This window comes from Vidua chalybeata, chromosome 20 (assembly GCF_026979565.1).
Source record: "Vidua chalybeata isolate OUT-0048 chromosome 20, bVidCha1 merged haplotype, whole genome shotgun sequence".
Lineage (NCBI taxonomy): Eukaryota > Metazoa > Chordata > Aves > Passeriformes > Viduidae > Vidua > Vidua chalybeata.
The window spans coordinates 9,152,389-9,179,782 of record NC_071549.1 but is presented as its reverse complement, the minus strand read 5'-3'; the positions used below and the strand labels follow the sequence as shown (position 1 = coordinate 9,179,782).

General features: G+C 47.6%; 1 protein-coding gene across 10 annotated transcripts in view; it reads left to right on the top strand.

Annotated features, from left to right (window-relative positions):
* Window positions 1–27,183, top strand: part of BCAS3 (BCAS3 microtubule associated cell migration factor) — a 299,398-nt gene extending 272,215 nt beyond the window's left edge. For 3 of the 10 annotated variants that reach the window (XM_053960983.1, XM_053960981.1, XM_053960982.1), the window contains 3 exons: window positions 6,089–6,256; window positions 11,590–11,655; window positions 26,323–27,183. In XM_053960983.1, coding sequence (XP_053816958.1) covers window positions 6,089–6,256; window positions 11,590–11,655; window positions 26,323–26,471 — 383 coding nt within the window. In that variant the 3' untranslated portion in view covers window positions 26,472–27,183. Of the gene's footprint in view, window positions 1–6,088; window positions 6,304–11,589; window positions 11,656–16,189; window positions 16,205–26,322 lie in introns of those variants that run through there. The other 7 variants (XM_053960985.1, XM_053960984.1, XM_053960987.1 and 4 more) reach the window with 6 other exon arrangements.
* Window positions 27,184–27,394: the final 211 nt, after the last annotated feature.

Genomic DNA, 27,394 nt, shown 5'->3' with positions numbered 1-27,394 from the left:
ACCTTAGCCCAGACTCGTAGTCAGACACAGAAAGCGGAGAGCTGGAAACGCACTTTGTCAAGGCTCCTCTGTTAAAGCAGGGCAGCCCTGCTCTGAGGAAAGGCAGATCCTTCAGAAAGGAGAGTAAAAGGTCAGGACTAATCCAAAAGGACAAGCAGTGTATGTCTGTGTGTATATTGGGTTTCACATATGAAATCCAGTCATGATAAATCTGATGGCTTTAGAAACATCTACTTTGATTAATGAAAACATAGTTCCCATAGACCATGGGTTTCATACTTCAAAGTTCCCCTGGATTTAGAACCTTAGGTTTTGCTTATTCATATAACATGCAGGAAACTATTTTTAAATGAATAAGGGAGTATAAAAAAAAAATTTTAAAAGGCAAATGTTTCAGCATCGGTGGTACAGATAGGCTGGATAATAAGGAGCAAAATTAACAAACAACAGACATTTTATTACGCATTTTACAATAATGTTTACATTCTTCTCTCTATATTTGTTTTTCCTTGAAAAGATTTATGTATTTATAAAAATATCTCGCTGCTCCAGCTCTGAAAATTGCAGCCTTGCTCCCATTTGAAAGCCCTCAAGGACGGCTGTGATGGCTGGCTGTGCTCCTGACCATCCCAAATCTCCTGAGCCCCTGGTTAACCCCTTGCGCAGGAGCGGGATATTCGGAGTTTGTTGGGATGTGGGGAGGAGGAGGAGGGTGGGATGGTCCCTAAGGACCTGCACCACGATCCTGGACATCGCCAACACTGCCTGGGCCACTGTCCTGAGTTTGTGGCCACGTGGGCAATGGTTGGTTGGGCAACCTCCTCCCCGAGCTGCTGGGCGTGGGGGCTCCTCCCGGCACTGCGGGTCTGCCCCAAACTCATCTGGAAATCCTGACAGAGGAATAAACAGCGCTTTTGTTTACAAGTCTGTGGTGCTGAGGAGGGACGAGCAACTTCTCAGCCTCACTCAGCCAAGAGTTCAAAGGCATTTGGAAGTGTTGGTTGCCCGTGGGACAGGGTACCCTGGCTGAAGGCTCCATTAATTAAATGCACTCACAGGATACAGAGCTGGTGAGTAATGTCCTGTTTATAGCAGAACTGTGAGCAGTTCTGGAAAAAAAGAAACTCTGTAGGAGGGAAGATGACGGGGAGCAGAGTCACTCCAAAGGCTGTGGCTCCTGCCGTGGTTTCCAAAGGCAATAATTAACACTCACACCTTGGTGTACCAGCGTTCTGTCCCTTGGTAGCTGGTGTGCCGTGGGAGAGCGGGGTGGCAGCGTGTGAGCCATGCACAGGAGAGGAGCAGCAGCACGTGCCACGAGCACAGACCCACCAGACCCGGGGCAGGTCAGGGGGATGTTGCTTCTCCACACTCAAATAAAGAATTTGCCCGGATTCCCCTTCAAGCGCTCAGAGCGGCCGCTTTGTGCCATTCACAAAGTTAGGGCACGGAAGGGAGTTGGCAGAGCCTGTAGGAAAGTTGAACCTTTCGTGTTCAAAGAGGTATGTACACTTTGACTCACTGCTTTGGGCGAGGAGTTTCCATGCCCTGGCTCTCACAGGCCCGGGGGGTTCTCGCTCCCGGCCGAGGCGTTGCTGTGGTCACCAGCCAGAGTCCACTCCTGCTCCTGAAAAGGCCAGGAGAAGCAGGAGAGGTGATGGGCAGCCCTTCTGTCCCTCTTGGTTGCATCTCAGTGTCCCACATCACGCAGGGTCAATGCATGCCATTGATCAGGATGCATTTTTTATCAATTAAAATTGGCAGGACGTTTCCCTCCTCTTCGCTCTGTTCGTTTTGCTCACACGGATGTTGCAATATGCAAGGTGAGGCTCAAAACTGTCAAGCTCTTTAATAGAACCATTACTGTATTTTTGGAGAACGTTCTCTTTTTGATTTACTGTTCCTTAGAAGACAGGAAATGGAGCTACTTGATTTCATATTTTAAACAAAGCCGTCCAGAGGTTTAATGAAAAAAATTTCCCCTGGCTTTTGAATTAAAGAGCTATGGTGAAAGATTTAGCTTAGCTATTTTGACTTCGAAAAATAACACACTAGAAGCATTAAAACATTTTGTAAAAATACTTTTTACTACTAGAGAGAAGAAGTTTCTCTGGTTTTCTTGCTTTTGGTTAGTGGGGCTTTGAAATGAAAGGACATTTCCAAGGTTTAGGGGTGAGTTTTCTTTTCCTTTAGTCAGTAAAATTTATTTTGCTTTTATTTTAAAAGCCTTGAAACAATTGCAGTGCTAGAGACAAATCCTGTGTGTCTAAGCAAGGTAATTTGGTGTGAGTAATGACAGAAGCCTTTGCCATTAATAAAATGCAAGAAATATTAAGCAGAAAGATGGGAACCTGATTCTGCTCCATCAGCAGTGGCAAGAGAAAAGGGTGGTGCTCCTTGAGAGGCCAATGTCTGTGGAAAGAGTGGAGTGTGAGATTGATTTCAGGCAAAAATTAAAGTTTTATTAGGAAAATTCAGTGTATGAAGCAGAATTCGCTCAGAGCGTTTGGGCTGGGATTGCAAAACAAAGCACTTTTGACCTGTATGGTTAAGTCAAGGGTCCTGCTTGTTCCATTTCTGTGGATTTGGGGTTCTGAGATGATGCTTGGACATCATGATCTTCATTCCCTCCCAGTCTCATCTTCAGTAAATAAAGAGAAGTGAGTGTTCTGCAGGCTTGAAAGCACCGTGCAATAGGATGAAATACTGACACCATTTTAAGTCAATATATTTTTTTTTTTTTCCCAGTGATTTAATGAGATTTCACCAGGATTTCACAAGCAATTGCCAGACTCACATAATGCCTGCTTTGCTCACCCTTGAGTTGCTCCTAAATGAATTGCTCCTTTTAGGTGGAACCTGTTCCCCAGCCAAAGCTGTATCCAGGCTGGGGGCAGAGGGAAGTCTGGGCTTCCCACGTCAGGGGCTGATATTGGTGGCTGTCAGGAGGGTTTCAGCAGGCTGTCAGCCTGCCTCCCCTCAGCCCTCAGTAATCCCAGCATCAGCAGGAGCTTTCTCAGCCCCGTTGCTTCTGTGGTTCCGTCCTGAGAGCAGGACTCTCCTCCACCCAGGTTTATTTGTAAACTCCTCGCTGGTCGGCGATGGGGAATTTGATACCTTATCAAGTGAGATACTGGGATTGAAAAGGGGAGAGTGAGGCAGCCAGAAGGAGAGATTACAATATAATAAATAGCAGAGACAGGGTGAGCTGCTATCAGTGGAAGTTTAATGCCATTAGCCTGTGTGCTGTTGGGAATGATGTATGTAGGGAATGATGTAGGCAGGGCAAAGCACCCAAAGGCAGCAACCAGCCCATTGCCATGTCACACACTCCAGAGTCACTTTCTAAGGTGCAAAAATACCCAGAGCTTAATTCTGCCTTGAAAAAAAAAATTAATTATTTTACTCTGATACATGTGCTGTCTGCTGATGCACTGGCAAGAGGTACAGGAAGGTCTGTGACAATAAATCTTGTTTTTCTTGAAACAGTTTTGGTTTACATCAGAGAGGGACAGAGCCAGGGATTTACAGGAGGAAAGAACCTGCCTGCACAAGCAAGGTCCCCTTTTCCACCCCCACGTCCTGAATAACCTCAGTCACACCCTGCGTGTTCAGCTTGACCTGGAACCCATTTTATCCATGTCTATTGAAATTAGGGGCAGTTTTGGGGTTCCACTGCAGCACAGAGCACATGATGGTGCAAGGACCTCCTCTGCCTGCTGCAGGCAGAGCAATCACCCACGGGCTGCAGTGGTGGCTGCTGAATCCCAGCTGGATGTCTGGATATCAATGATCTTGCCAGATGTGCACTGCTACCACGGAGAAGGAGTGAAAAGGGAGGAAAGATAAAACTACAGCTTCCCCAGCCCTACATTTTTTTTTTTTACAAGCAAACTTTCAGTGCAGTTAATCCCTCTAACCTGCATTTGCATTAACACTTGCAGCCTCACACGTTGCTGCTAAGAAGTTTTGGCAGCTCCTGGCCCTGATTGCAGAGGTAACACTGCACTTGTCTCCTTTGCTCTCACTCAAGGATCTCAGGAGCCAGAGCCCAGCACTCCATGAAGTTTCTCCCTGTACACACAAGCAGGCATCTTGGCAGAGCTTCAAAAGCCATTTGCCTTATTATTCATTTGTCTGCTTATAGGAGCAGAAATGCTCCCATTTCTCACTTTTGGAATAAGGGCTGACACCAGGAAAGAGGAGATTTCTCATCTCTGGCACAACCCTGCAAACCTGTGGGGAGCTCATCGTGTGCCTGCTGCTTCCCTGGGGTTTGGGAAGCAGGTTTAAAAGTCCCCTGATCACTCTCAGGGTACACAAACAGCTGTCAAAAACAACTGAAATCCGTGGGGTCTTGGAGAGGGGATCTCAGGGCTGCATGAAACTGTAGATGAATGACTTGGGGGAAAAAAAAGCTTTAAAAAGACCCCCAAATTTTGCTTTTCCTCCTGCCTTTAGGAGAGCTGACATCATGAAAATGCCATAGAGATTTAAACATCATCGAAATTACTTCGCCTCTTCCCTGCATTTTCTCAAACACGCTTCAAGAACCCTCGCTTTAAAACAAATTAGTAGACTGGAGCAACCTTATAAATCCAGAGAGCCATTAAAAGTTGAAATATTTGGTCATTCCTCGTCTGGGTTGAAACTGGGATTCATCCAGAGTTCAAGTGCGGGTGTGACACGAGAGCCACGGTGCCGTTCTGTAGAGGTCCATTTCAGTGTCGATGGCTCTCTAGTGCCAGGAATCCAGCCGGCAGCCAGGCCAGGAGATAAATCAACGCCGATGAAATTCAGGAGCCAGGAGTCACCACTGCAGCCCATATAAATCCCTGAATGCCAGCCCTGGCGCTTCAGTCCGTGCCATTAGAGTTCAGAATTATCTGCCCCTCTTTGCTGATGTATGGATTAACTGGCTGGCCGAGTGTTTACCAACGTTATCACCCGGTACTTGGGGCGTTATCAGAGGAAGGGCCGCCTGCCGCGGGGCTTGGTCTCTCACCCTTTCTATTACCACCTGTCAGTGGCAGGGAGTGTGCTGTGAGGCTGTACAGTCACAGAGCACAAGTGTAGATAGTTTCTGACGGCTGATCAAAGGGGAAAACCAAAGGCCTGATAACAAGGACGTGTTTCATGTACTTTTAACTCTGAGAAACATTGGCATTTGCATTTTTTCCCCTCGGTAGGCTGGCAGAAACCAGGCACAATAAATGCTGCATATTCAGTTACCTAATAGTGGAGTAAATGGTATGTGCTTGAAGGAACAAAGCATAACTGTAATCTTGTTCCAAGTGGGAATGATTTAAGTAAGCCTTCGCAGAAGACTTGCTGTATAATAAAGGAGAATAATTTTAATTTGTACTTTGAAGTGATCCTGAATTCAGAATCTAATCTTTGCATTCGGCAGAACATCATACCCTGCTGTGAATGAGGTAATAACTGCAAGTCAAGGAATTATTTGAAGGATCTTTTGTAGGTACGTGCGCTCCCTCACAAGAGCCAGAGTCTTCAGTAGAGGCTGCTGGTGAAAAAGCCTCTGTTCGAACACGTTTGAGCTAAAACTTCCCAGTGCAGGAGCAGAAAAAACCCACAGATATCCCAGACTGAGGGAAGGGATCCATTTGTTCCTTCGTCAGACACAAAGCAGCTCTGCCTCTTCTCTGTTTCAGAGCAAGAAAAGGAATTTAAGTAAAATTTCTGCCCATTAGCAAAGACAAAATGACTGTTTCTATTGTCCAAGATGAGGAGGGGGAAGAAGCATCTCAGCAGCATCCCAGTGGAAGACTAATCAACTTCAAAAATAATTCCTAGTTGTCTAACATAAAAATACATGCATGCCATTCACATTTGTGTTATTGTGCTGCTTTCCTGACTCTCACCAGTGTGAGAGTGTGGGGCAGTGTGGGTCTGTATTTTAATTTCACCTTTTTGATTGCAGCTGCTTGGCCAAAGTTGGTTCATACTGGTAGCACCAACCTTTTTAACTCGTGTGCTAAAATCATCCTTCCAGGCACTCAAAACGCAGCAGCCACGGGAGGAGCTTGGTGCCAGGGTGTCCCACACGTGTCCCATTTGTCTGTTGAAGGTGCCTTTGACCGGAGCGTGACCTTGCTGGAGGTGTGTGGGAGCTGGCCCGAGAACTTCGGTCTGCGCCACATGTCCTCCATGGAGCACAGCGAGGAGGGGCTGCGGGAGCGCCTGGCCGACGCGATGTGCGAATCCCCCAGCAGGGACATGGTGGGATCAGGAACAGGTACAAAGAAGAGGTGTGATCAGAGATCACGTACAGCTCACCCAATGGTGATTTTTATTCAATTTTTTTTTTTTTTTTTTTTTTTAAGTTTCGCTTTTCCTTTTCTCTGTACGCTCCTCTATCTCTCTGTCTGATTAACTGACTTTTGTGGGGATCTCAGTGGGACAGAAGTCATTTATAAAAAGAAATTAGTGGTAGATCACATAAACACAGTCTGATATATTGGCACATGAAGCTTCCTTATCATACAGCTGGGACAAGGGCTCTCCTGCATCCCCTCCTGTGCAGATTGCTGCCCTGCTCCAAACAATTCCATAATCACACATATCCTCATTTTGTGTCCTGAATAGAGCCACTGTGAAGCGCTGGTTCTGTAATCCAAATTAATCCATCTTCATCAGTGTCCATTATATTGATAAATTGTATCATCTGTTTAAGTAAATGGAATGGCACATCAGAGATTAGGCTGTCAGGAGGGGCCCCGTGGCAGGAGATGCTCAGAAATTAAAGCGCAGTTACTGCGGGTTTATTGTCTCCATTAATTTCTACTTGTTCCAAAAAACACCTCAGAGTGATGGTGGCCCCTAACATCAGCTGCCAACTCACTTGTCACTCTCCTGGCAGTTTGCCTGGGAAGGCAAAAGAGGAGAAACCAGCAGGAAGGTGTGGGAATGCCCACCTATGGATCTTTCAGGAAGAGCAGGAGCTGTTTCTTCCTTTTGCTCTTGCCCTCATGTATCACTGAGGGTCTCGTGCTGCTCTGAGCCCTCCCTGCTCCTCAAGAAGTCTCTGCCTTCAGGGCTCATCCTGACTGTGCTCACTGTGGAGCAGGTACCAAACTGCAGCACCTTCCCACAGCCTGGAGGAGGAGGATGCAGAGGAGCAGGATTTTAGCCCTTGTCTCTAGGTACAGGCAGCAGTAACCAGGCTGAGCAGTGCAGAAACGCCTTCATAACCCAGCTGGTCACCTTGCCAACTGTCCTTCCTCTGATTTCCATCTTGAGAGAGATGAAATCAAAGGATGAGTTGGATTTGGAATCAACAGAAAGGCTTGGTTGAACAGCAAGGGTGGGTCTGCTGCAGCTCTGGTGCAAATCCTCACCAGCTTTTTGCCTTGGCCAGGACACTTCATGAGTCCAGAGCTCCACCAGTGGAGCAGAGATCCTCAGCAGTGAGGATAGAGATGCCTCACTCACATTACTGGTGTGGACTTTAATCAGCTCATGTCTCTAAAGGGCTGGGAAGGTGGAAAAAGCAGGCTATGAAAATAGAGAAGGGCACATATTTCATCACTTAGTGCCCCAGGCTGTGATCAGTGTGAACTTTGGGAGGGTATCCACTGCTGATAATGGGTCAGCACCCCTCAGGCTGTGTATGGAAGGGGAAAGGTGAGGGGAATACCTCCTCTGAAAGCTGAAGCCTTCCAGATGTGCCAGGTTAGGGTGACTGAGTGCCCTGGAGTCTTGACAGTGTATTATATTGTAAACCAAGAACTTTGTCAGAGGCAGGGCTCTGTGTTTTCCTTCCATTTTCACCAAATCCAGCTGATGGCAGCGAGTGCCAGCTTCTTTGGCATTAGATGAGGCTCACAGTACTGCAGGTGTAAAGACAGAAAGGAGCTGTTTATAGAGATGCCATCACTGAGTTAATATTCATCCAGAGAGATTTCTCCCAGCCCTTGCTCCAGCCCCATAAATCTCCCTAATGAGTGTAAGATAGATGCCATCTCAGAGCAGCGATTTTACGCAGCAGTAATGAGTAACATGAGCACTGACCCAACTCACCCCATCCCAGCACCCTCCTCTCCCTGTCACTAACACTCTGTGTTGCCCTGCCTGTCGTGGGATTCTCTCCACCACTAACACACTTTATTCTCAGGATTTGGGCATGTGGTGACTCAGAGCAGCAGAGAAAACCTGGTGATAAGAGGGTGAACTCCCGTGCCCTTTCCACTTCCATCCCCTAACAGCTCTTGAGCTGTTCCTCTTTAGCAGACAGACAGACAAAGTTCTCTCCTGCTCAGATGTACCTGGAGAGCTGCACTCACTGAGGGAGTGGGCTGGAGCTGGCTGCCAGCACCATTCCTCAGCCTGGGGAGCACAGGGAAGGGCTTGCATCTGTCTGCTGCTTAATAAATGGGCAGAGATAAGTGTGGGGCTGCATTGCCCTCACTTCAAAAAAGAGGTGTCTTTGTTGGCTCATAACAAGTAGGAGAGTTTTCACTTCCCCCAAACCACTTATGTCGTAGCCAAGCTTGGCTGAACTGAATTATCTTTGAAAAAACTCAGTTTTCCTCCTTGGGTTCTCTGCTGCCCACTCACCACAGTGAAATGACAGCAAAGAGTTCAGCAGAAAAGGAGGTTTGTTTGTTAGCAGTTGATTTCTGTCTTGCTGCTTCTTTCAAAACCACTGTTGATATTTCTACATTGGACTCAAAATTGTGGCGTTTATAATCCCTTTAATAATCCTAAAATAACTTACTTTATTCATGCCTTTATGTTTTGCATGCTTTAACCCCTGATTGCGCTCCGTGAATTCTCTTCAGTCCTTAAATAGATTTTGCAGAGATTTAACAAAACTTGCAAAGTCTCACTCAAACTTCAGCACAAGTTAATGAACATTTCTAGCTGGGAATGTGAAGATTTGTGCATGTGCAGTGCTGGGGTCCAGTGTGTGGACAAAAACTGGGCTGGAGGGTGGACAGTGAGACTTTGTCAAATGCTCGACTGGTCCTGACATGCACTTAATGGCAAGAGATAAATAGATTCTTTTAATGCCTTAACTGTTAGGGCATAGCTGACACGTAGGTTTATATAGAAATCAGGGCTGATAGGCTGCAGTGGTGTGCAGGAAGTGTGTGCTCGTGGTGCACAGACCACTTTGGGGAGCTGATATTCCCAGAACCTTTGTTTTGTACCTGCCCCGTTGCATTGCAGAGCAGGGGTGGCAACACTAACCCTGCAGAAATACCCAGAGGTTGGTCACAGCACAAACATCCTACTGGAGGATGCTGAAAACATCAGGAATAACCTGGCATTTGCAGGAAGGGGGGATCAGATGGGGCTGTTCCACCTCTGACTCCGTGCCAAGGGCTGTCGGACAGAGGGTGGGAGAAGAACCAGGTCTGGAAAACAACCCCCCAAAAATCTCCTTTCCTTGTGACCTAAATGATAACTCCAGTTGTCCAGCTAGTTGGCTTGATTGGGAAACCAGCTTTTCCCCTTGTTATCCAATTATTCAGATGACCCATGTCTATCTAAAGTGGAGTCTGCTGTACATAAGCTGTCAGCCCAGATACACATTTAATTCCAAGAAAGGCATAAATTGGCAAAGATGCAAAAAAGATGGTTTTGCTGTTTCAGTTTCTGTCAAAGTCTCACTGAAAAGAAAAAATTATGCAAGTCTAGACAGAAATGTTAGTGGTCAGTGCCCTCTTTTGCTTGCAAAGCTTTGTTTTCAAGCAGCTACAATATTTACAATATTTACATTTGCAGTGCAGTTCTTAAGTGTGTGCTGGAGCTTCATATTGCATTAATCCCCCCCCCCCCCCAAAAAAAAAAAAAAACTAGGACTGTGATTTATGAAAGTCTACTTCCAGAAGACAAATATCTCTGACAGAATTCCACTCAAACTGGACAGGAAGAATTTCTGCCAGCTCAGGCTAGAAATCTTTCCCTCCAAAAATACTGTAATTAGTAAATTCCCTGCTTCACCTATTCCTTCAGCAAGTACATTTTTTAAGCTTTCCAGTGTATTTTGATCACTTCTAGGCTTAATATTTGAAATCAGCCTATAGTAGGGGAGCAAGGGATGTTTTTTTGAGATGCATCTTTTCTTCCAAAACTCCTGCAAGCCTCCAAGTCAGCTCTCACCTGCAGGGAGCCTGTGGCACAGGGAGGTGCACCTCTGGCCCTCAGAGGAAACTGTCTGGATTCCTTCCAGATTTCATGAACAGACTCATAATATGCTGAAGGAAGCTCATATGTTGAAGCAAACTCTTTAACCTGATTAATGGGATGTAAGTAAGTGGAGCTAATTAGATGTGCTGTTAGGGAATGGCCTGTAGGAAATCGGGGCTCCAGGCACTTTGGGTCCTGGTCCCCAGCCAAAGCCCGAGCCTAACTTGGGTCTGGACACCTTTGAGCTTTGCAGAGGGATGGTTTTGGAGCCTTCCTGTGAAGTTTGGGGGCTGGAGAAGGGAAGCCTTCACATTTCCTGACGTGCCTGGCTGAGGTGGGAAGCAAAGGGAGGAGAGCAGGCCCCTGGCTCCTGTTCAAGGACCATCCTTCCTGGGGCTTTTTCCAGAGGAGAAAATATCTGTACTCACAAGCTTTTCTCAAAGATCAGCAGCCACCTGGACATTGATGAACCTGTACATTTAGTTTCAGGAATAGGATTAGCCCTTTGTAGAGTCAGAGCTTTCAGAGGTACTTTCCCCTCCCTCTCTCCTTCCCTCCCTCCCTTCTTGCCTTTCTTCCTTCCTTCCTCAATTTTTCTAAGACAATTTTCCCCTTCTCTCTCCTCAGCTGTGTTTTATCCTAACTCAGACATGGGCTATAGATACACAGAGCAAAGTATTTTTCCCCTGAAGAGCATTTCTGCCAGGAAATTTCTGCACAGGTTCAGTGCAAAACCAGCTTGGGCAGCAAACCCACTGGTGGATCAAATAACATCGATGCTAAAAGCAGCCTTTGAACTTTCAGAATATTCATCCCAGGGTCAGAGATTAAATTACCCCCTCCAATAAGTCTGGGAGCTCAGTGCAGTTCTTCCTACAAAAGGTTTATTTGGATGGGCCTGGTTGAAAAGAAAGGAAAATTCGGGTTCTCTAGGAGCCACCATTTTGGAAGTGCTGGATAAGAGGGGCATTGGCCTTGAACACATTTTGGGGTATCAAACACTTCAGTGTGGGTTTTGTGCTCTCTCCTGTCCAAGGGTGTCCCTGAGCAGCCCCATCCCACAGCCCTGGGCAGGTCCAACAGGGGCATTTTTAATTTCCCAGTCATTTCCCATGTCTCCAAATCCAATCTTGCCACCAGCCCTGGGAGGTTTTTCTGGAATTTCTTCCAGCTCATACATTATTTAAGGGGGAGGGGGTGTGAAGGCTGATACCATGAATATTTCTGATGTGAATTCAGGTTCACTGCTGTTTGTAGAAAAATTCTAAAGGGAGCACTGATGCCACAAGACAACTCTGACTTTCTGCCATTTGATAACAAACTTGATCAACTGCATTTGCTTATTATCAACTGTGGTGTGGGGAGATTCCTTTTCTTTTTCTTCTTATTAAACCAAGGCCTTTTTATTTAAGAAATATTTTATTTTTGATACAGAAACAGCCGGTGAAGTAGCAGTAAAAAACATCACCACAAAGAGGCACATGGCTTTGAAATGTTTTGGTATGTAACATGACTGTATTGTTATCAGGTCTTAACTTTTGCACAAAGAGTATTTTCCCTTGTTCTAAAAGCAAACCCTCTCTCAGCTTTCCAAGGGCCACGTACCTAACGTGTCCATAGGGGGACAAACCAAAAAATATCAAAGTGTCTCAAGTCATTTCACAAATAACATTGTTCTGTTGCTCTCCTTAAATGAACAAGAGTTTCTTTGATTTTTTTTTTTTTTTTTTTAAAGTCAAATTTAGGATTCTGCTGTTCAGAGCAGAGAGGTCACAAGGCCCTAATGTATTTAGCATTGACTGCCCTCTCTTGTAGTGCGTCTATTAGTCAGTAATTTGATTTGTACCTATTCATTTGCAGTCCCTGCAGGAGCTCTGAGCTGGCCCCAAGTATAATTGGTGCTGTCTCTATTTTTACATCATTAGATTAGCCCCGACTCCTGGCCACTTGTTGTCTGCGCTTGTCTGTCCATTTATACAACCTAATGTAACACAAAATTCATTACTGATCACATTACTTTCAACTCTGAAGCCAGCTTTGTGATAAACATTTTGTTAACCCTTCCCTGCCTGCGCACAGACCTGGGGGATAAATGCACTTTCCCCTCTGCAGGAAAAATCAATATCATAATAAAACAAAGTGCAGTCACATTCCTGGATTTGTCATTCCTCCCGGAGAAAGAAATGGGGAGGAACATATAGGAGATGACTAAATGGTGTCTGCATCCAGGCATCTCACTCTGCTCGATATGAAATGAGCTCAGCAGTGTCCTTCCTACTGGAATATAAAGAAGTGACACGAGATAGGGCCAGCACTCAATTTAAAACTTAATTTCTTACTCATTGTTCTGCAAGTGTTTTAGCTCTTCTGGTCAGGCTGTAATCAGGTTATGACATTATTGGAACTGGACATTTTTCTTCCAGTGCTTTGTCTCAAAAACAGTGAACAGAGACACAGTTCCCTTTCTTCCTTGGAGATTTGCTGCTGTGTTGGGTTTTTGTTGGTGTTTTTTTTGGTTTGTTTTTTTTTTTGTTGTTTGTTTGCTTGGGGTTGTGGTTTTTCCTCCTAATGATTAAGCAAATTAACTGCAGCACTCTAGAATTTCACAGGAAAAATTCAAAGCTCTGTCCTGTCTAGTTTGGCTTTGCTCACATTTAATTTTCTGCTGAGTCCCTCCTAAAGCATGAAGCTCTTTGCATCCCTGAGGCTTCTGCTGTTGATTCCAGGGCCAACAAGAGGAGAGCCATGGTAGGTATTCCACCAGGGCTGAGCATCCTCCCAGCTCTGCTTGCAGCATCCTGCCCACGAGGTGATTCCTGCTACCCAAATATGTTTTGGTGCACGCAAAAAGCTGCTGGGTTTTTAACCAGTTTTCTAAATTCATTTTCTGTTTGCACAGCTTGGCTTGGAAATCTGTTATTTTGGGTTTTCTAAATATTTAGAAATATTTCTCAGTGTTTATTAAATCTTCCCTTTAAAAGTCTGAGGCCTGAAGCCTGCCCCACACCGAGTGGTCCCACACTGGGAAGGGGGCAGGAGACAATGGGATTTTTCCATCTGTAATTCCTACAATTACCTTGTCATTCCTTTTAGGAGTCTTTCTATGGTGTTTTTGTGTAGGATATGACTTATGGCAAGCGTATCTCTCTCAGTAAGTATAAGAGCCCTCGGGTCCCAGCATTTGAACCAGGACTGGTATTTTTACAGCTGTTTTGTGAGCCAAAACCTCTTGCAGCTGCTGAGGTGGTGGCAGAATAAAGACAAGACAGTTCCTGTCCCTCCTCCCAAGCCCAGCAGCCCCAGAGAGCCGTTGAGTACTTGCTGATTTTTGGGATGTGCAGAGCAGGCCATCACAAAGCTCTCATAAACTATGCATTGCCCTCTCCAGGGGAGATGGGAGAGGAGGCTGTGGAATGGAAACCCATTTGTGCAATAAGCTGTTAAGCAGTCAAACTGTTAAATGAACACTTATTAGAGAGGTAGGATGAAGTATGAGTCACCAAACAGCAAAATACACATTAACACAGCAAACCCCCTGCAGTAAGTGGGAAGTCAAGAGCCAAGGCAAGGCAAACGTTGCAGTGTGAGCCAACCCTCTGGCCCTGCAGCTTCCAGTCCTCTCAGCCCCTCTTCCACCCCAGGATCTGCTCCTGGTGCTTCTCCCTTCGGATGCTGGATCATTCCCTGTCGCTGTGTCGTGGCCTGCAGCTGTGCCCTCACCTCCCAGCACCCCTGCAGCTTTCTCCAACAGAATACCACACAGAGAGTCACCTGATTCTCCCAATAATCCTGCCTTGTTCTCCCTGCTGGAGTCTGAGAGCATCAGCACTTGCTGGACAGTGATGGTGCTGGATGTTTGATGGTCACAGTGTGCCTTAGGGCAGGTATGGGCAGGCAGAAAGAGAGGGCCAGGGAAAACAAGAAACAAACCCAAAGGGATTTTGGCTGGGGGAGGATCTCAGTGATCAGTGGAGACTCCCTGGAGCATCCCCATGGGATCAGCTCTGGTGGCTGCCCCCGGAGGAAGGAGGGTTGTGGCCAGGTCCCTGGCAATGCTGGGAACACTTAGTCCTCCTTGAAGTATATATCCTAATTTGTGGTATGAAAAGATTAGCTTTCCTTCCATTCCTAGCCTGCTGTCTCCCCACCATGGATAATATATAAAACAGTAGACTTTTATTCATTAACATTTATGGGAAAATGTTAATATTAAACTGTAAGTGAAAAGCCCCATCTTATTGAATTCTTCTGCTGTGTTATTGGGAGCCTAATTTCATTTTGCATTTAAATAAAAACCAGATGACGTTCAGGACGGTCAGGCAAGCATTCTGTAAGTGAGAATTTATCTTGCGATCTGGGTAAACAGTGTCTCATCATTTAACAGTTATTATAAATAATGGGGTTTTAAGCACTTTGCTGGGAGTTCATATTGGCTCCACACGGGTTGCACTAAGGGAGAGAGAATTTCAGTGACATCTTCCAGGCATCCGGTGAGGAGGAATCATATCCTGAGCTCGCTTCTCAAGCTGCAGTTTTCATCCTCCTCTGGTTATTATTGCTCAATATTGTGTGCACCATCCACTGACAAAAAAAAAAAAAAAAAAGGAAGGAAAATGACAAATTGGTTGGAAGCATTTTGAAAATGAAGAAACCCTGTTTGAAGCTTCCCTATAAAAGGGGAATGTGTGTTCAGCCCCTTGCAGATGTTCATGCAGGTAGCTGAGCCTCCAAAAGGGAGATTCTTTCAGTAAAAACGGAGCTGTGTAAAAGTTGTGCATTTACAGAGAGTGAAAAAGATGTTGAGGCAAAACATAAAGACAGATCATAAAGCAGCTGCTTTTTTCTGTGTTTCTGCTGGTGCTCTCTGAAATGACATTACTGGTGGTTTTATGCTTGGGAACACGTGAGGTAGATTATAAGAAGAGTAAAAACTGCCAAAATAGTAAATAGCTTTCCCCCCACTCCTGTTGCTTCTGTTCTGCTGTTCAGTGCTGTCCTTTCACTGAGGGGGCAGCACCTGGCTCTCTCTGGCTTTGCTCTGTGTTCCTCAGACCCCCCCAAGGCATTTCCCAGCACAGGCAGGAGCAGCTTCCCTTCCTTCTCTCCTGCATCCTGGGGAGGGGGGAATTAGCCTTCCATGCAGGCAGGGGGTGCATTTTAGGAGCAACTCTCTGCTGTTGTGGAAAGATCCTGAACTGGGAGCTCCTGGTGCTGGCTGGTGGCGTGTCACCTCCCTGAGTCCACCTCAGGACCTGAGCTGCCTGCTGCCTTTTTCTGTGTGACCCATTTTATACCATTTTCCAAAAAGACCCCCACAGCTAAAACACCATCTTCTTTTATTTGTTTATTTACTTATTTTGGGATATTTATTTGTTGTTCCCTCAGTCAGTGACTTTCTCAGTAACTGCCCAACACATGAACTCTGTGTTTACACCAAAACTTGATGGTGTTGTGAAAGACAAAGGGTCGCTATCACTTCTCTGACCCTTTCCAAAGATGTTTTTCTGGGAAGGCTGCAGGCAGGACCTGCTCTGCTGCCTCTGCTCCAGCTCAGTGACATAACAGGGGATCCAGGAGCCAGAGGGGCTGGGGATGGAGAGCCCTGGTTGGGGTGAGTGGCATGGAGATGGTGGCATTTTCCTAAAGAGATTCCAGTGCCCTGTGTTGTAGAGGATGCTTGGAAATGTTGCTGTGCTGGAATTCTCCTCAGGCAGAGCACAGCATTCCCATGGATGGCATCTCCCATCTATTCCCACATGCCACAGCTGTTCCTGGTGGGTGCTCCCACCTTGTCAGGTAGAAATGACATTTGGAAGCATAAATCAAGAGGTAAATTGACCTTGCAGCCTTCTTCCCTCATCTGCAGCCATGGAGGCAGCAGTGGGAGGTGAATTGTGCAGGGACACATCCCTAATGTAGAAGTTGAGGATGCTTTTTGTCCTCCACTCAGGGCTACTTTTATCCACACCCTCTGAAAAAATATCTTTGGATTTTATCATGCCAGCACTGTGTTGTCTCTTTGGTTTACCTTTAGGAAATGTGGCTGGTCACCCACCAAAATGTCAGCAAAAAGTCTGCAGAAGAGCACAACACGAGGAGCAGGTAGTTATGTGAACTTGACTGCCAGGTGTCTAAACACAAGGCAGAATCGTGATTTAAATTGCCTTTTCTGGGGGATGTGACCAGAGGAATGCCCTGGTTTGCCATTAGGTCTTTCAGATTTCACACAGAGTTACCTTCCACCAGCTCCTCCACCAGCTGCAGCTCATCCACACGTTTGTAAGAGTGCAGCTACAAAGGTGGAGTGTAATAGAATCAATGCTTGGAACAATTTTTAAAATACGACTTTCAAAAAGCAAAACCTTGAATTTACTATTTCCAGCTGCCTTCTGCTTTCAGGGGCCCAAATGTGAATTGCTGTGTTCAACAGCTCCATTAACAAAGGGACAAATTAAGCTTTGAATGCCATTTTTATCAAGGCTCTTTCATATTTATGTGTAACATCAGAATTTGGGGCTATATAAATAAGAGAGAGTGGATTGAGAGCCTCAAGCAGCCCTGCAAGAGAGGGAGCCCACGAGACTGGGCTGGTGTTTTTCCAGGCTGGGTTAACACTCAACTCAAGGCAGAGCTGTGATTTTAAGGGAATGGCTGCAAGCTCTGAGTGCTTTGTAAAATTTGGGCTGTGTTTACAAAGTTGGTCTGCTTGAAGCAACCGTGTCAACATAAGCTTTTAAAAAATTGAGTGAATAGACTAAATAAATTGCATTTGGAACTGGGGTGATTTGGGTGGGTTTGGAGCTCCTCAGTGACACTGAACTACTGCCAGGGAAGTGGGAGGAGGAGACTGGTCCTGAACTGCACCTGAGCTCTCCCAACTCCAGAGCCTTGAACTGTTTAGATGAGCAGACAGGGCTGAGGCTGTGGTGACATCATTTCGTGAGCTTCAGCAAAACTCTCCTGATTTGGACCAGCTGAGCATCTGCTCCCCCCCAAACTTTTTAACTTTTCCTTTGAATCAAACCCAAATTCCAGTCTGGTCTAGCTTCCTCCTCAGCATCAATCTGCACCAGGGGAACAGCCCAGAGCCTCTCACTGGCCCAAAAGGCCACTTTGTGTCAGAAGCACTAGAAGTTGTGCCAGATTGACTTTGCTTTGTAATCTTATACTTTTGAAATGAGCTCGGCAGTGTGTGTGTGTCAGAGCACAGAGAGCACATGTGGGAGATGCACAGAGGCACTCTGAGCACTGAGTCCACCCCAGGGCTCTCTTCCTGCCTGAGAGGCTTTGAGGAGGCCAAATGCTGAGGTGGCATCACAGAGAGGATAGAATTAAGTCTTAGATGGGAAAGGAGCTGAAATTTGGAGGGTCAGGTGTGAAATTTTCATGCAGAGTGTCAGCAGTCACTGCTCAGACCCTGAGGTCATCGCCAGGTTTGTGGGTTTGACCTTAAGGCAGCTTTTCCTAACCCAGCTTTTTGCTGGAACCGTTTGGCTGAGCCCAAGGAGGAGGAGAAGGAACCCCCAGCACTCCCTGAGGGCTCCTGGCCATCCCTGTCTTTACCTCTGGGACACAACCTGTGTCCTGAGACTCGAGTGGCTCCAGCTCTGAAGGGAAGAGGAATGCTCAGATCCACACCTGCTCTGGATAGAAGATGTTCCAGGAATAGGAGCATTGCCTCCAGCATTTCTGAGCAATATCCCTGGAGTTCCGTGGGTGCAGGACGTGGTAGGTGTCATAAACATGCATTTTACTTTGAATTTGTAATTTCCTTCGCGGAGTAGAGGCTGACAGAGGGGTCAGTGTTGAGCAATCCAAGGCACTCCCATAACCCTGGGAATGAGAGACCAAACCCAGGAATTTTAATACAGTGTTTTCTCTGCAAATGCTTTTGGTCTGATATACACAGATGTGCTGCTTGCGTAACCAAAGATGCAAGATAGTTCTGCCTAAATGCATTTAAAAACTTGCCTACACACACTGGCTGGCACAGGAAATCATGTATTCCACATAGGATATCTTACAGGAATTTGGAGTAGCAGTATAGTGAAACTTCTCAGGATGGGGTAAGAGAGAATTCCTTTAAACCCAAGCATCGCTGGATATTCATTCAAAAACCTCATCTGTGAATCTTGCACAAGGAGTTGTAGGCTTGGAGGATGTGATGGGCTACAGAAATGATTTTCTGTTTGACTGTCACAGCTTTTGAGATTTCACATGCTGGCTAAAATCAGCAACTCATCCTTCCGAAGAGCCATTTATATAGGAAAACATCCTAAAGCTCTTAACAAAAATATACAGCTCTAGGAAACCTGAGATTATTTTTTAAAAGCACTGGAAGTCATTGTGAAAGTGCCTATCTTGAAGAATATTCTCCCTCTAAATACCAGTCCTTTATCTGGTGCACTTTTAACCCTCCATAAAATGCTCAGAGTCGAGTCTGGCGAGATGCCAGACCTTTGGGTCTCCTACTCCATGGGCTCCAGCCACATGGAGCTTTCTGGGTGCTCCTTTTAAAGGAGTAAACAACCTGTTTAGAAGTTGATGCAGGAAGATGTTTTGTCCTTTTCTCACCCATCTCTTCGTGCCTGAAGCAGACCTGGACATTTCTGTACGCTCAGGTGTCCTCCCTGTGTTGCAAGTGTTAAGTTGTTTGGCATCCCCGCAGTGAAATCAGGCACTAGAAATGAGATTTGGGGTCTCAGAGAGACTCTGATGTTCAGAAGGCTCTGTCTTCATTCCCCTGGTTCTCTCCTTGCTCCTGTAGCTCCCCATCTCCTTGCTGGATCCTGCCACCTTTGTTCCAGGATGCCAGCTTTCATCTCCAAGTGCATGGCATGATCCAACTCTGTGTGGATTCAGCACTGGAGTTATTGTAAGGCAGTTTGACAGTAACTAATATTTTACATAGGCCACTGAATCCTGATTTCACAGAAGTTGCTCAGGCAGTGTTTCCCAGTCTTCTTTACTTGCAAATTTAATGGAGGTGCTTCTGTGGCGTCTCAACATCTCTCAGGTTGTGACAGGATGAGACAGTTTTAACACAGGAATTGATTTTCAATGTTCAGATGCCATGGTTTGTTTTTTTTTTTTTTCCTCATTTGAAAAGAGTTTAAAATCTCTTTTGTGAAACTGCTGAGTTTATAAAAAAGGAAAAAGAAACATTTCTGAGGAGCAGGTCTGTCATGCTGTCACCCAGAGCATGGCAGGAATTCAGTCCCACTGTGCTGAGTGTCAGTGCAGGTGAACAGGCACCAGGCTTGGGGCAGAGAGCAGCTTTAACTGACTTTTGAACATTATCATAATAAGCTGAAATTGTAATCACAGCAATATATAAAACTGGGAACTGACATTTTGCCTGTGCTCCCTCTGGAAAGGAGCAACCCGCATTTGCCCAGAAATTTCAGCCATCTCAAATCAAAACCAGCTTGGAAAATTAAGATTTTTTTTAATGAGGACTCAGTGCTCTCGTTTCACTGCAGTCAAATATTAACGATTTTTGTTCATCCAAGTCCCCAAAAGCACAGGTTCCCCTGGGGGTGCAGTGCCCCCCTGTGCCCTCCCTGCCGGCGGATCCCCGGAGCTGCCAGCGGGGCTGGAGCCCCTCGCTCCAAGCAGCCGCCGAGGGTGCTGGAGATGGATTATAATTAGAGCTCCCTCGTTAGCATAATTGCATTTCATTAAAAAAAAAAAAAAAAAGAAGAGGGAAATACTCAAGAAAAACCTCCAAGTGCAGTAGCAGCGATGTCATTGATGTCATTTCCCAGTACCCTGATATTTCCTCATCCCCACGCACTTTCCCACCTCGCGCCGGCTTTTGAGCTCTTCTGCACCGTGTGTGTCCCAGCAGCAGCTCCTGCTGCCCTGGGCACAGTGATGATGCTCAATGTTTCCTGCAGAAACAGTGCCAAAAGCACCCAGCAGAGTTTGGGATGTCCGAATCCTGAAAGATGGAGCGTTTCCGAGTACAAGTGCTGGTGGGAGCTCCTTGGGGGGGAGCACATCCCGCTCCCTTCGGCAGCAATCAGTGAAATTAAAATGTTTAACTCACCCATTCACTGGGGAGCATTGTGTAAATTACAAACAGTTTAAGAGATCCTCAAGACTTCCATTGTGTTAATACAAATTGCCTTTTAGCGTTCCCTTTAAATAGGGCCCTTTTGAGTGAGAATCCAGATGGCAGAAGCTCCATAATTATTATTCATTGCAGTTAATAAATAACACTCGGGAAGCCCCAGTCAGTTCTGCAAGTCCCCTATGATGGGCATTGTGTAAATGTAAGGGTGAAAAAATAGTCCTTGCCACAGAATCTGTCAGGATTTCAGTCAAAGACAAGGAGCTATGAAGGGCCCTTATGTGTGCCTGCCCCAGATCATGGACCAGGCTGGCATTCCCAGAGCTCTCTCCGCAGGGAATCTCCAAAAGGAAAGGGAATTGTCTTTGATTTCAAAAAGAGGCTTGAATTTTTTGCCTTTTAGCTGTTTATTCAGAAGCCCCCATGGATGAGGAGAGGTGGGTTTGGTGAGCAGCACCTTGTGTCTCTCCCCCACCCCTGGAAAATTCCTGTCCCACATCCTCGTTTCGGGAAGGGGCCGAGCGCATTCCCTCGGCTCACGGCAGAGCCTGAAAAGTTCTCCAGAATAATTGCTGTGAATGACAGAAATGAAATCGAGGAGATTCGAGCTCTGCTGGCCATTACCCCACTTCCTGCATTCCTACTTGTTAATTGTCTAATTCCTAACGAGTCTGATAGACTTTCTGATGCGTGCTCACTCCGACGCTTCCTTCCCTCCCCTCCCTGGCCTCATCCCTCACCAGAGACCTTGTTCCTTTAAAAATGCCATCCTTAAAAATCAGAAATACTCAGCCCAGCAAAAGGAAAAGGGAACTTGACATTAGTTGAGCTTGAAAGGCTTGGTGCTGTGAAAAGTGACTGACGTGTGAAAAGAGGCTACAATTAGTTCTTTCCCCGAGCACTCTCCCATTCAGTGCAGGGTCACTCCTTCAGCGAGCTGCGGCTTTGAGGGTAATGTGTTGTGACAGTTTGAGATGATGAAGAATAATTCTTGTATTCAGAGTTGCTGCCGCTTCCCCGCTGCCCTGACACATCAGGCTGCTGTCATTGTATCAGTTATCCCGGGCAGCCCCTCCGTAGGTAAGAGGAAAGGGTCAGCTCTTCCAGCAAATGATTTGGGATATTTTGAAACTGTGCTTAAAGAGGGGAAGGCAAACAGAGAGAAAGGAAAAACCATTAGGAGAAATAATAATGCACTGGAGAGGAGATTTTTGAGTGGCCATAAAGGAGATACCAGGGCTTCGAGTGGACCACTACAGGAGAGCACGGCTAAGAAAGGCAGCATAATTTATGAGTGTTCCGGGCAAAAGAGGGCTATATAGATTTTCTTCAGGCCTTGAATTAATGTGCCCTATAAAATGGTTTCACATTTAGGCTTGGCAGGGCTTTGTACCTTGGGTTTGATGGGGTCCTTTGACAGTTCCTGGAGCTTTCTGGAATGGAGGGTGCAGCTGGACCTCGAGTGGCACCGCTCTCCCAGACCTGCAGACCCCAGGCTGTCCCCAGAGCAGCTCCTCCTCCTCTTCCTCCTCCTCCTCTTCCTCCTCCTCCCTCCACCTCGCAGCCAGCTCAGGAGAGCAGCGTGGCTCGGGCAGAGGAACGAGGGACAGGACAGGCAGTGGGGAATATCAGCACTAAGAAATGTTTCCATGCCAATTCCTCATGGAACACTCTCCACACTGCAGGAGGGCTGCGGGCAGCCCCGCTGGCAGCCATGCCAGGCAGGCAGCAGCCAACATCTGCTCCCTGCTCCTCTGATGCCCCACTGCTGTCCCAGTGCTCCCGCAGGCCCGGAGCTGTGCCGTGAGAGGGGATGGCTGCCTTGGGCTGGCCAAGGACTCAGGATGGCCACTTGCCATCCCACGCCAGCAGCCACGAGGATTTTCACTGCTGCTGCTGCCTCCACCACGGTGGGAAATGTGTGTGCCCTGAAAATCCCGTTACTCTGGGACCCTGGGTGATGCCAGCAGTGCCCATTACTGTTACTGTCAAAAGCGCAGGCAGGGCTGTTCCCAGCTCCCCTGAAGTGACTTTCTCCTCATGGCTTCAGCAGATGTTCCAGCTCCTTCACTTTTTTTCTTTTTTTCCTTTTTTTTTTTTTTTTTTTTTAGGGCAGGCAGGACTTTGTGAGTCGTTTCCTCCGGGGACATGGGCAGGTTTTAGTATTTGCCTTTCCAGTATTAGCATTTATTTGTATTTGTGTTTGTTTTTCACGGGCTTCTGAAAGCCTCAGGGAGCCATTTATGGGGCCAAAATAATGCAAGTGCTGGTCTTCTCACAGTATTTCATTTCCTTGATGGTGGAAACGCTACAAGAAGAGCAGGTCTCATGTTATTTTGACCCCATAAATAGCTCCCAGAGGCCCCTTTCTTCCTTCTCCCACCCACTCCCCCCCCCAAATCAAATATTTAGGTTTCTGCAAAGCCTGACTTCTCAACCCTGGTTATCTTGCTTCAGCAGAAGCAAATTGCAGTTATTACAAAATAGCCAGAGAGTCTATAAGGCCGAATGGGTTTTATATGATGCACAATTTGTTGGCTACTGTACAAGTTCATTAAAGTGTATCATAAGAGGTTGTTTTACTGGTACATTTAAGGAAGTTAATACATCTCGACAGTGTATGCATGGGGGAATGCAGATACAATAACCCTCAGACTTGCTGGGGCCGAGTCCATTGCTGGCGTAACTCCACCGGAGTGAACGGAATCACTGCCTGGGCAGCCCTGGAGTGCTGCTGATCCCTGATCCTGCTGCTCTGGGCTCTCCTGCCACCCACTCCCATCCTTCCCTGGGGATTTGCTCCTGTTCTGTGTTTTCCCAGCACGGAGGATGTCGGTGGTCTCACCAGTTGTGTGACGTGCCTTTTCTGCTTGGGAGGTGTTTCAGGTCCTTCAGCTGTGCCGCGGGGGCTCGGCTGTCCCATCCCATCCCGGGGTGGCTTTAGGGACCTGTCTCTCCTGATACCTGACAGCCCCACCCTGCAGCTCCTGCTGCACTTGCTTGGTCTGTCTATGAGAAATGATCCTCCAGTTTTCACTCCTGTCACAGGAAAGGTGTCCCCATGTCACGGAGCCATTCCCAGTCTTGTCCGTGCTTCCCATGGGAATCTTATTGATGTTCCTCTGCTCTGCCCCAGTCTGCTCTAAGGGCTGGGAGGAAGAATAATAATATACACTGGATTTTTTTTTTTAATTTATTTTTTATTAATGAAACAGAGCGATTTGGGGAGACGCAGGCAGACGTGCTGCCCGTGGTGCTGGGGTCAGCTGTGTGGGCAGGTAGCCCCTGGTGACCATGTAATGGCTAATTGCCCCCCTCGTGTGACCCAGCCGTGCCGGAGAGCCGGCCGGGGTGAGGGCAAGAGCCCAATTTCCTGAGCACAGCAGAGCTCTCTGTGGCAGCCGAGCACTTTTCCAGGGCTTCCTCGGGTATCAGAATACACAGCTCGTCTGCCTGGCCGGGTAATTAGTTCCAGAGTGAGAGCCGGGCTGTGTGAGAGCACCCGGCCTCGTGTTCCACGGGGAACGTGTGCCCGGGGATGGCAGCTTGCATGGGGGAGCTCCCCGGGTTTTAGCCTGGCACCCCCTAACCTAGATTGGGCTGGAAAATCCCCTCCAGAGCCTCTGCCCCTCCTGTCCCCTGTCTTTTGTCCCTCCCCGTCAGGAATGGTCAGGTTTTCCTGCCTGGCAGCAGCGAGGGGAGCTCAGGACAGCTCGGAGCTGTGGGACACAGGCAGGACAGGGCTCCCTCCCTCCCTGTGCCCACCGCTCTGCATCCCTGATTTCTGCTCCCTGCTTTTTCCCTGGCTGGCATCAGTCTCTGCAGTGCCACCCCCTGGCAGGCCCCCGCAGAGGTGACAGGAGCTGCCAGCTTCAGGAATCCTGCAGACCCCAGGAAAGCCCAAAATCCCCCCCAAATCCCACCCGGGCAGGGCGCAGGGTCCCACACCAGGCACTGAGGGACAGGCAGGAGCTCGGCCCGCAGGGGCAGAAACAGCCGGGCAGGAACCACGGGCAAACAGAACTCCTCTCTCTGTCCCTCTCCCTTGTCTCGCTGGAAACACTTTGCCTGGAAATGGATTCTGGGTGGAAAAGAGAGTGGAATCACCCCAGGAGGAGCCATGCCAGGGTTTGGGGGAGCCCAGCAGCACTGCCCAGCACCCCCAGCTCTGACGTGGGACCTTTAAGCAAAGCCAGCTGTGTGCTGAGGGAGATGAAAGCCCCAAATCAGACAGGATAAGCACAGTATTAGTGTGGGATACGCCACTCATTTCTGATTTAAATTACTGTTTTTACTTCCTGGACTCATGGGAGAGTAAGGATGTGAGGAAAATGAAGAGATTTAGACATGGACATTCCTTCACCAAATACTGGCACAAAATGGTGATGAACACAGCTGAGGTCATTACCAGCGCTGCTTTCAGGGTGATCAGCTTCCTGCTGATTTGTTTTCCTTGTATCCTGGGCAGATTATCCCGTTGCAGGTTACCTCCAGGATGAGGGATTAAATCCCTCAGCCCTCACTGCTAGGTGTGTGCAGGGCTGCTGGCCCTGCAGTGCCCAGGTGCTGAGGGGAGCAGGGCAGTGCCAGATGCTGGGGTGGGATGCTTTTTGTTTCAGGGAAAAGCTGACTTTTTGCTGTTCCCTATACTTTGTGTATAGATCTGCCCTTATCACAGAGCCCCACTGCAGGCAGAGGACTGCTGTGGTGTTTACAGGAGGTTCAGTATCCCAGGTGAGGCAGTGGAAGTGCAGGAATATTTAGCAGAAAGCAGAGCAGGCACTGCTCCTGCAGCTCCTGCAGCTCCTTTCCACCCCAGACAAGTCTTACACAGAACCAGAGAAAGGTTTGGGTGGGAAGAGACCTTAAAGCTCATCTCATTCCACCCCCTGCCATGTGCAGGGACCCCTCCCACTATCCCAGGCTGCTTCAAGCCCCATCCAACCTGGCCTTGAGGATTTCCAGGGATGGGGCAGCCACAGCTTCTCTGTTCCAGTGTCTCACCACCTTCACAGGGAACATTTTTTTCCGAGATCCCATCTAAGTTTCTCTTCCAGTTTAAAGTCATTCCTCCTTGTCCTGTTACTCTATGTCCTTGTAAAAAGTCCTTCTCCAGCTCTCCTGAAGCCCCTCCAGGTCCTCTTTCCCCCTTGGCAGCAGAGGAATTTGCCCAAAACTCGTGTCCCCATCCCGTCCCCTCCAGCCCAGGCTGCCCACACCAAGTCATGCTCGGGGTCACACATCACAACTCCCCAGAGTATTTCTTGTCTCCTGTCACCACTGTCACTCTGGGGGAGGATTCCTGTGCCATCCCTGGGGCTCTGCCTCATGTCCCTGCTGCATGCCACCGCTGAGTGCTGCCAGGGGGATGCTGCACGTGGCCACCGAGTCAGCTGCAGGGTTCAAGTGGCTCACGGAGAGGCCACGGCTGGAAACGATGCCCTGCACAGACAAAAATCCTCCTGTTTGGAGATTAGGGAGCACTAAAGGCTCCTGGAGGTCAGAGAGGGGAGATGTCTGGGTGGGTGTGACCAGGAGAGGGAGAGCCACAGCCAGGCTGCTTTGGGGCACGGCTGAGGAAAGGGGATATTTTCTCTTTGGCTTGAAAAAGCTGAGTTATTTACGTCCATTTGGGCAGGATCAAGGGCAGTGGAAAGTCCTGGTGTTCCCAAGGTGGGGAATGGCAGTGGTTATGCACTGCTGGTGCACACTCTGCCAGTCCCCTTCCCAGCATGGCTGGGAGGGAAGATTTTCCATGATCTGCAGCCATCCCCTCCATACCCTGCCCAGTTCAGCCGTGAGACCCCCACTATGGAATCCTGTCGTGTCCTGAGTCAGCAGCCTCAGGCCCAGGGAAGGACAGCAGGTACTGTCTCCATCTTTGGCTCAGCTGAGCTGTGAGCCCAGCTGGAGAGAAGTGGAACCAGGAGCTGGCATTCCTCGGGAGCGACTCCCAAATCAGCGCAGGAAAGGACGATGAGCGAATGTCAGAGCAATGCACCAGCAAAGGGATCTGTCAGTAAAGCATCTGTCTAACGACCCTGGGGGTTTCTCCCAAACACTAACCACGAGCTGCTCTCTCTCCCTTGCAGAGCTTCAGCGAGAGGGAAGCATAGAGACGCTCAGTAACAGCTCGGGCTCCACCAGCGGCAGCATCCCCCGCAACTTCGACGGCTACCGGTCACCCCTCCCCACGAACGAGAACCAGCCCCTGAGCCTGTTCCCCACGGGATTCCCCTAAACCAGCCGCCCATCAGCGACACATCCAGACAGGGGAACGAGCCTCCTCTCCCCCAAACAGTCCCCGCTGTGTCTGTCACCTGCCAGCTCCCGGGCCGGGATGGTTCTCGTTACCCTGATGAATATTGATGACTCTTAAACCTTCCTGAAGCATACTCGTGAAATCTTGACTCCGTGTTCCTGTGCAGTACAAAGAGGCTCCATCTTCAGTCCTGATAGCTCTGCAGCTTCTTTTCTCGCTGTCTTCAGGAAGAGGTTGGGTGAGGAGAAATACTCCTAAGCCATCTTGGGTCAAGCACAAGGTTTCACAACTGTTCTCTGCTTTTTTCGTGCTGAGAGATGAATCTCTGTAACTCAGAGGAGCTCTCGCCGTTTGTGAAAGTGCCGAGCATTAATGGATGAACTGGAGAGACTGGAAACTGGACAGGGTTGATGATGTTATTCCTTCCTCGTTGCATCTCCTTGCTGCCCTTCTTCCCCTCTGATTCTCATTGATGCCAGGAGTATTACAAATGGAAATGTTTCTTTTTGTTCTTTGGAAGAATTCTCTCTCTTGCTCCGATTTTCTTCTAGTCATGTATTTTAGAAACGTACTTAATTGACTAATTGCAGTCACAGATTTCTCATATTTGGTTATAAAAGTTGTTCATTGGAACTCAGATATCTGTCCAGAAATGCATGTGTCATTGAATAAATCTAAGTTAAACAAGAAACTGCTTAAATGGCAATGTTCATAGAGTGTTACTGGGCTGGCTGTGGGCTTTGTGTATCTCCCTGGACCAGACTCTGTGTGTATTTACTGACTTGAGGGCTTTAATTAAAGCCATCAGTGGCTGTTATGCAGCCAGTCTAGCATGGTTTTGCCTCCCCATTTCCTTGTCCTCGTGTGCACAGACAGGATTTTTAAAACAAGGTATTTAGGTG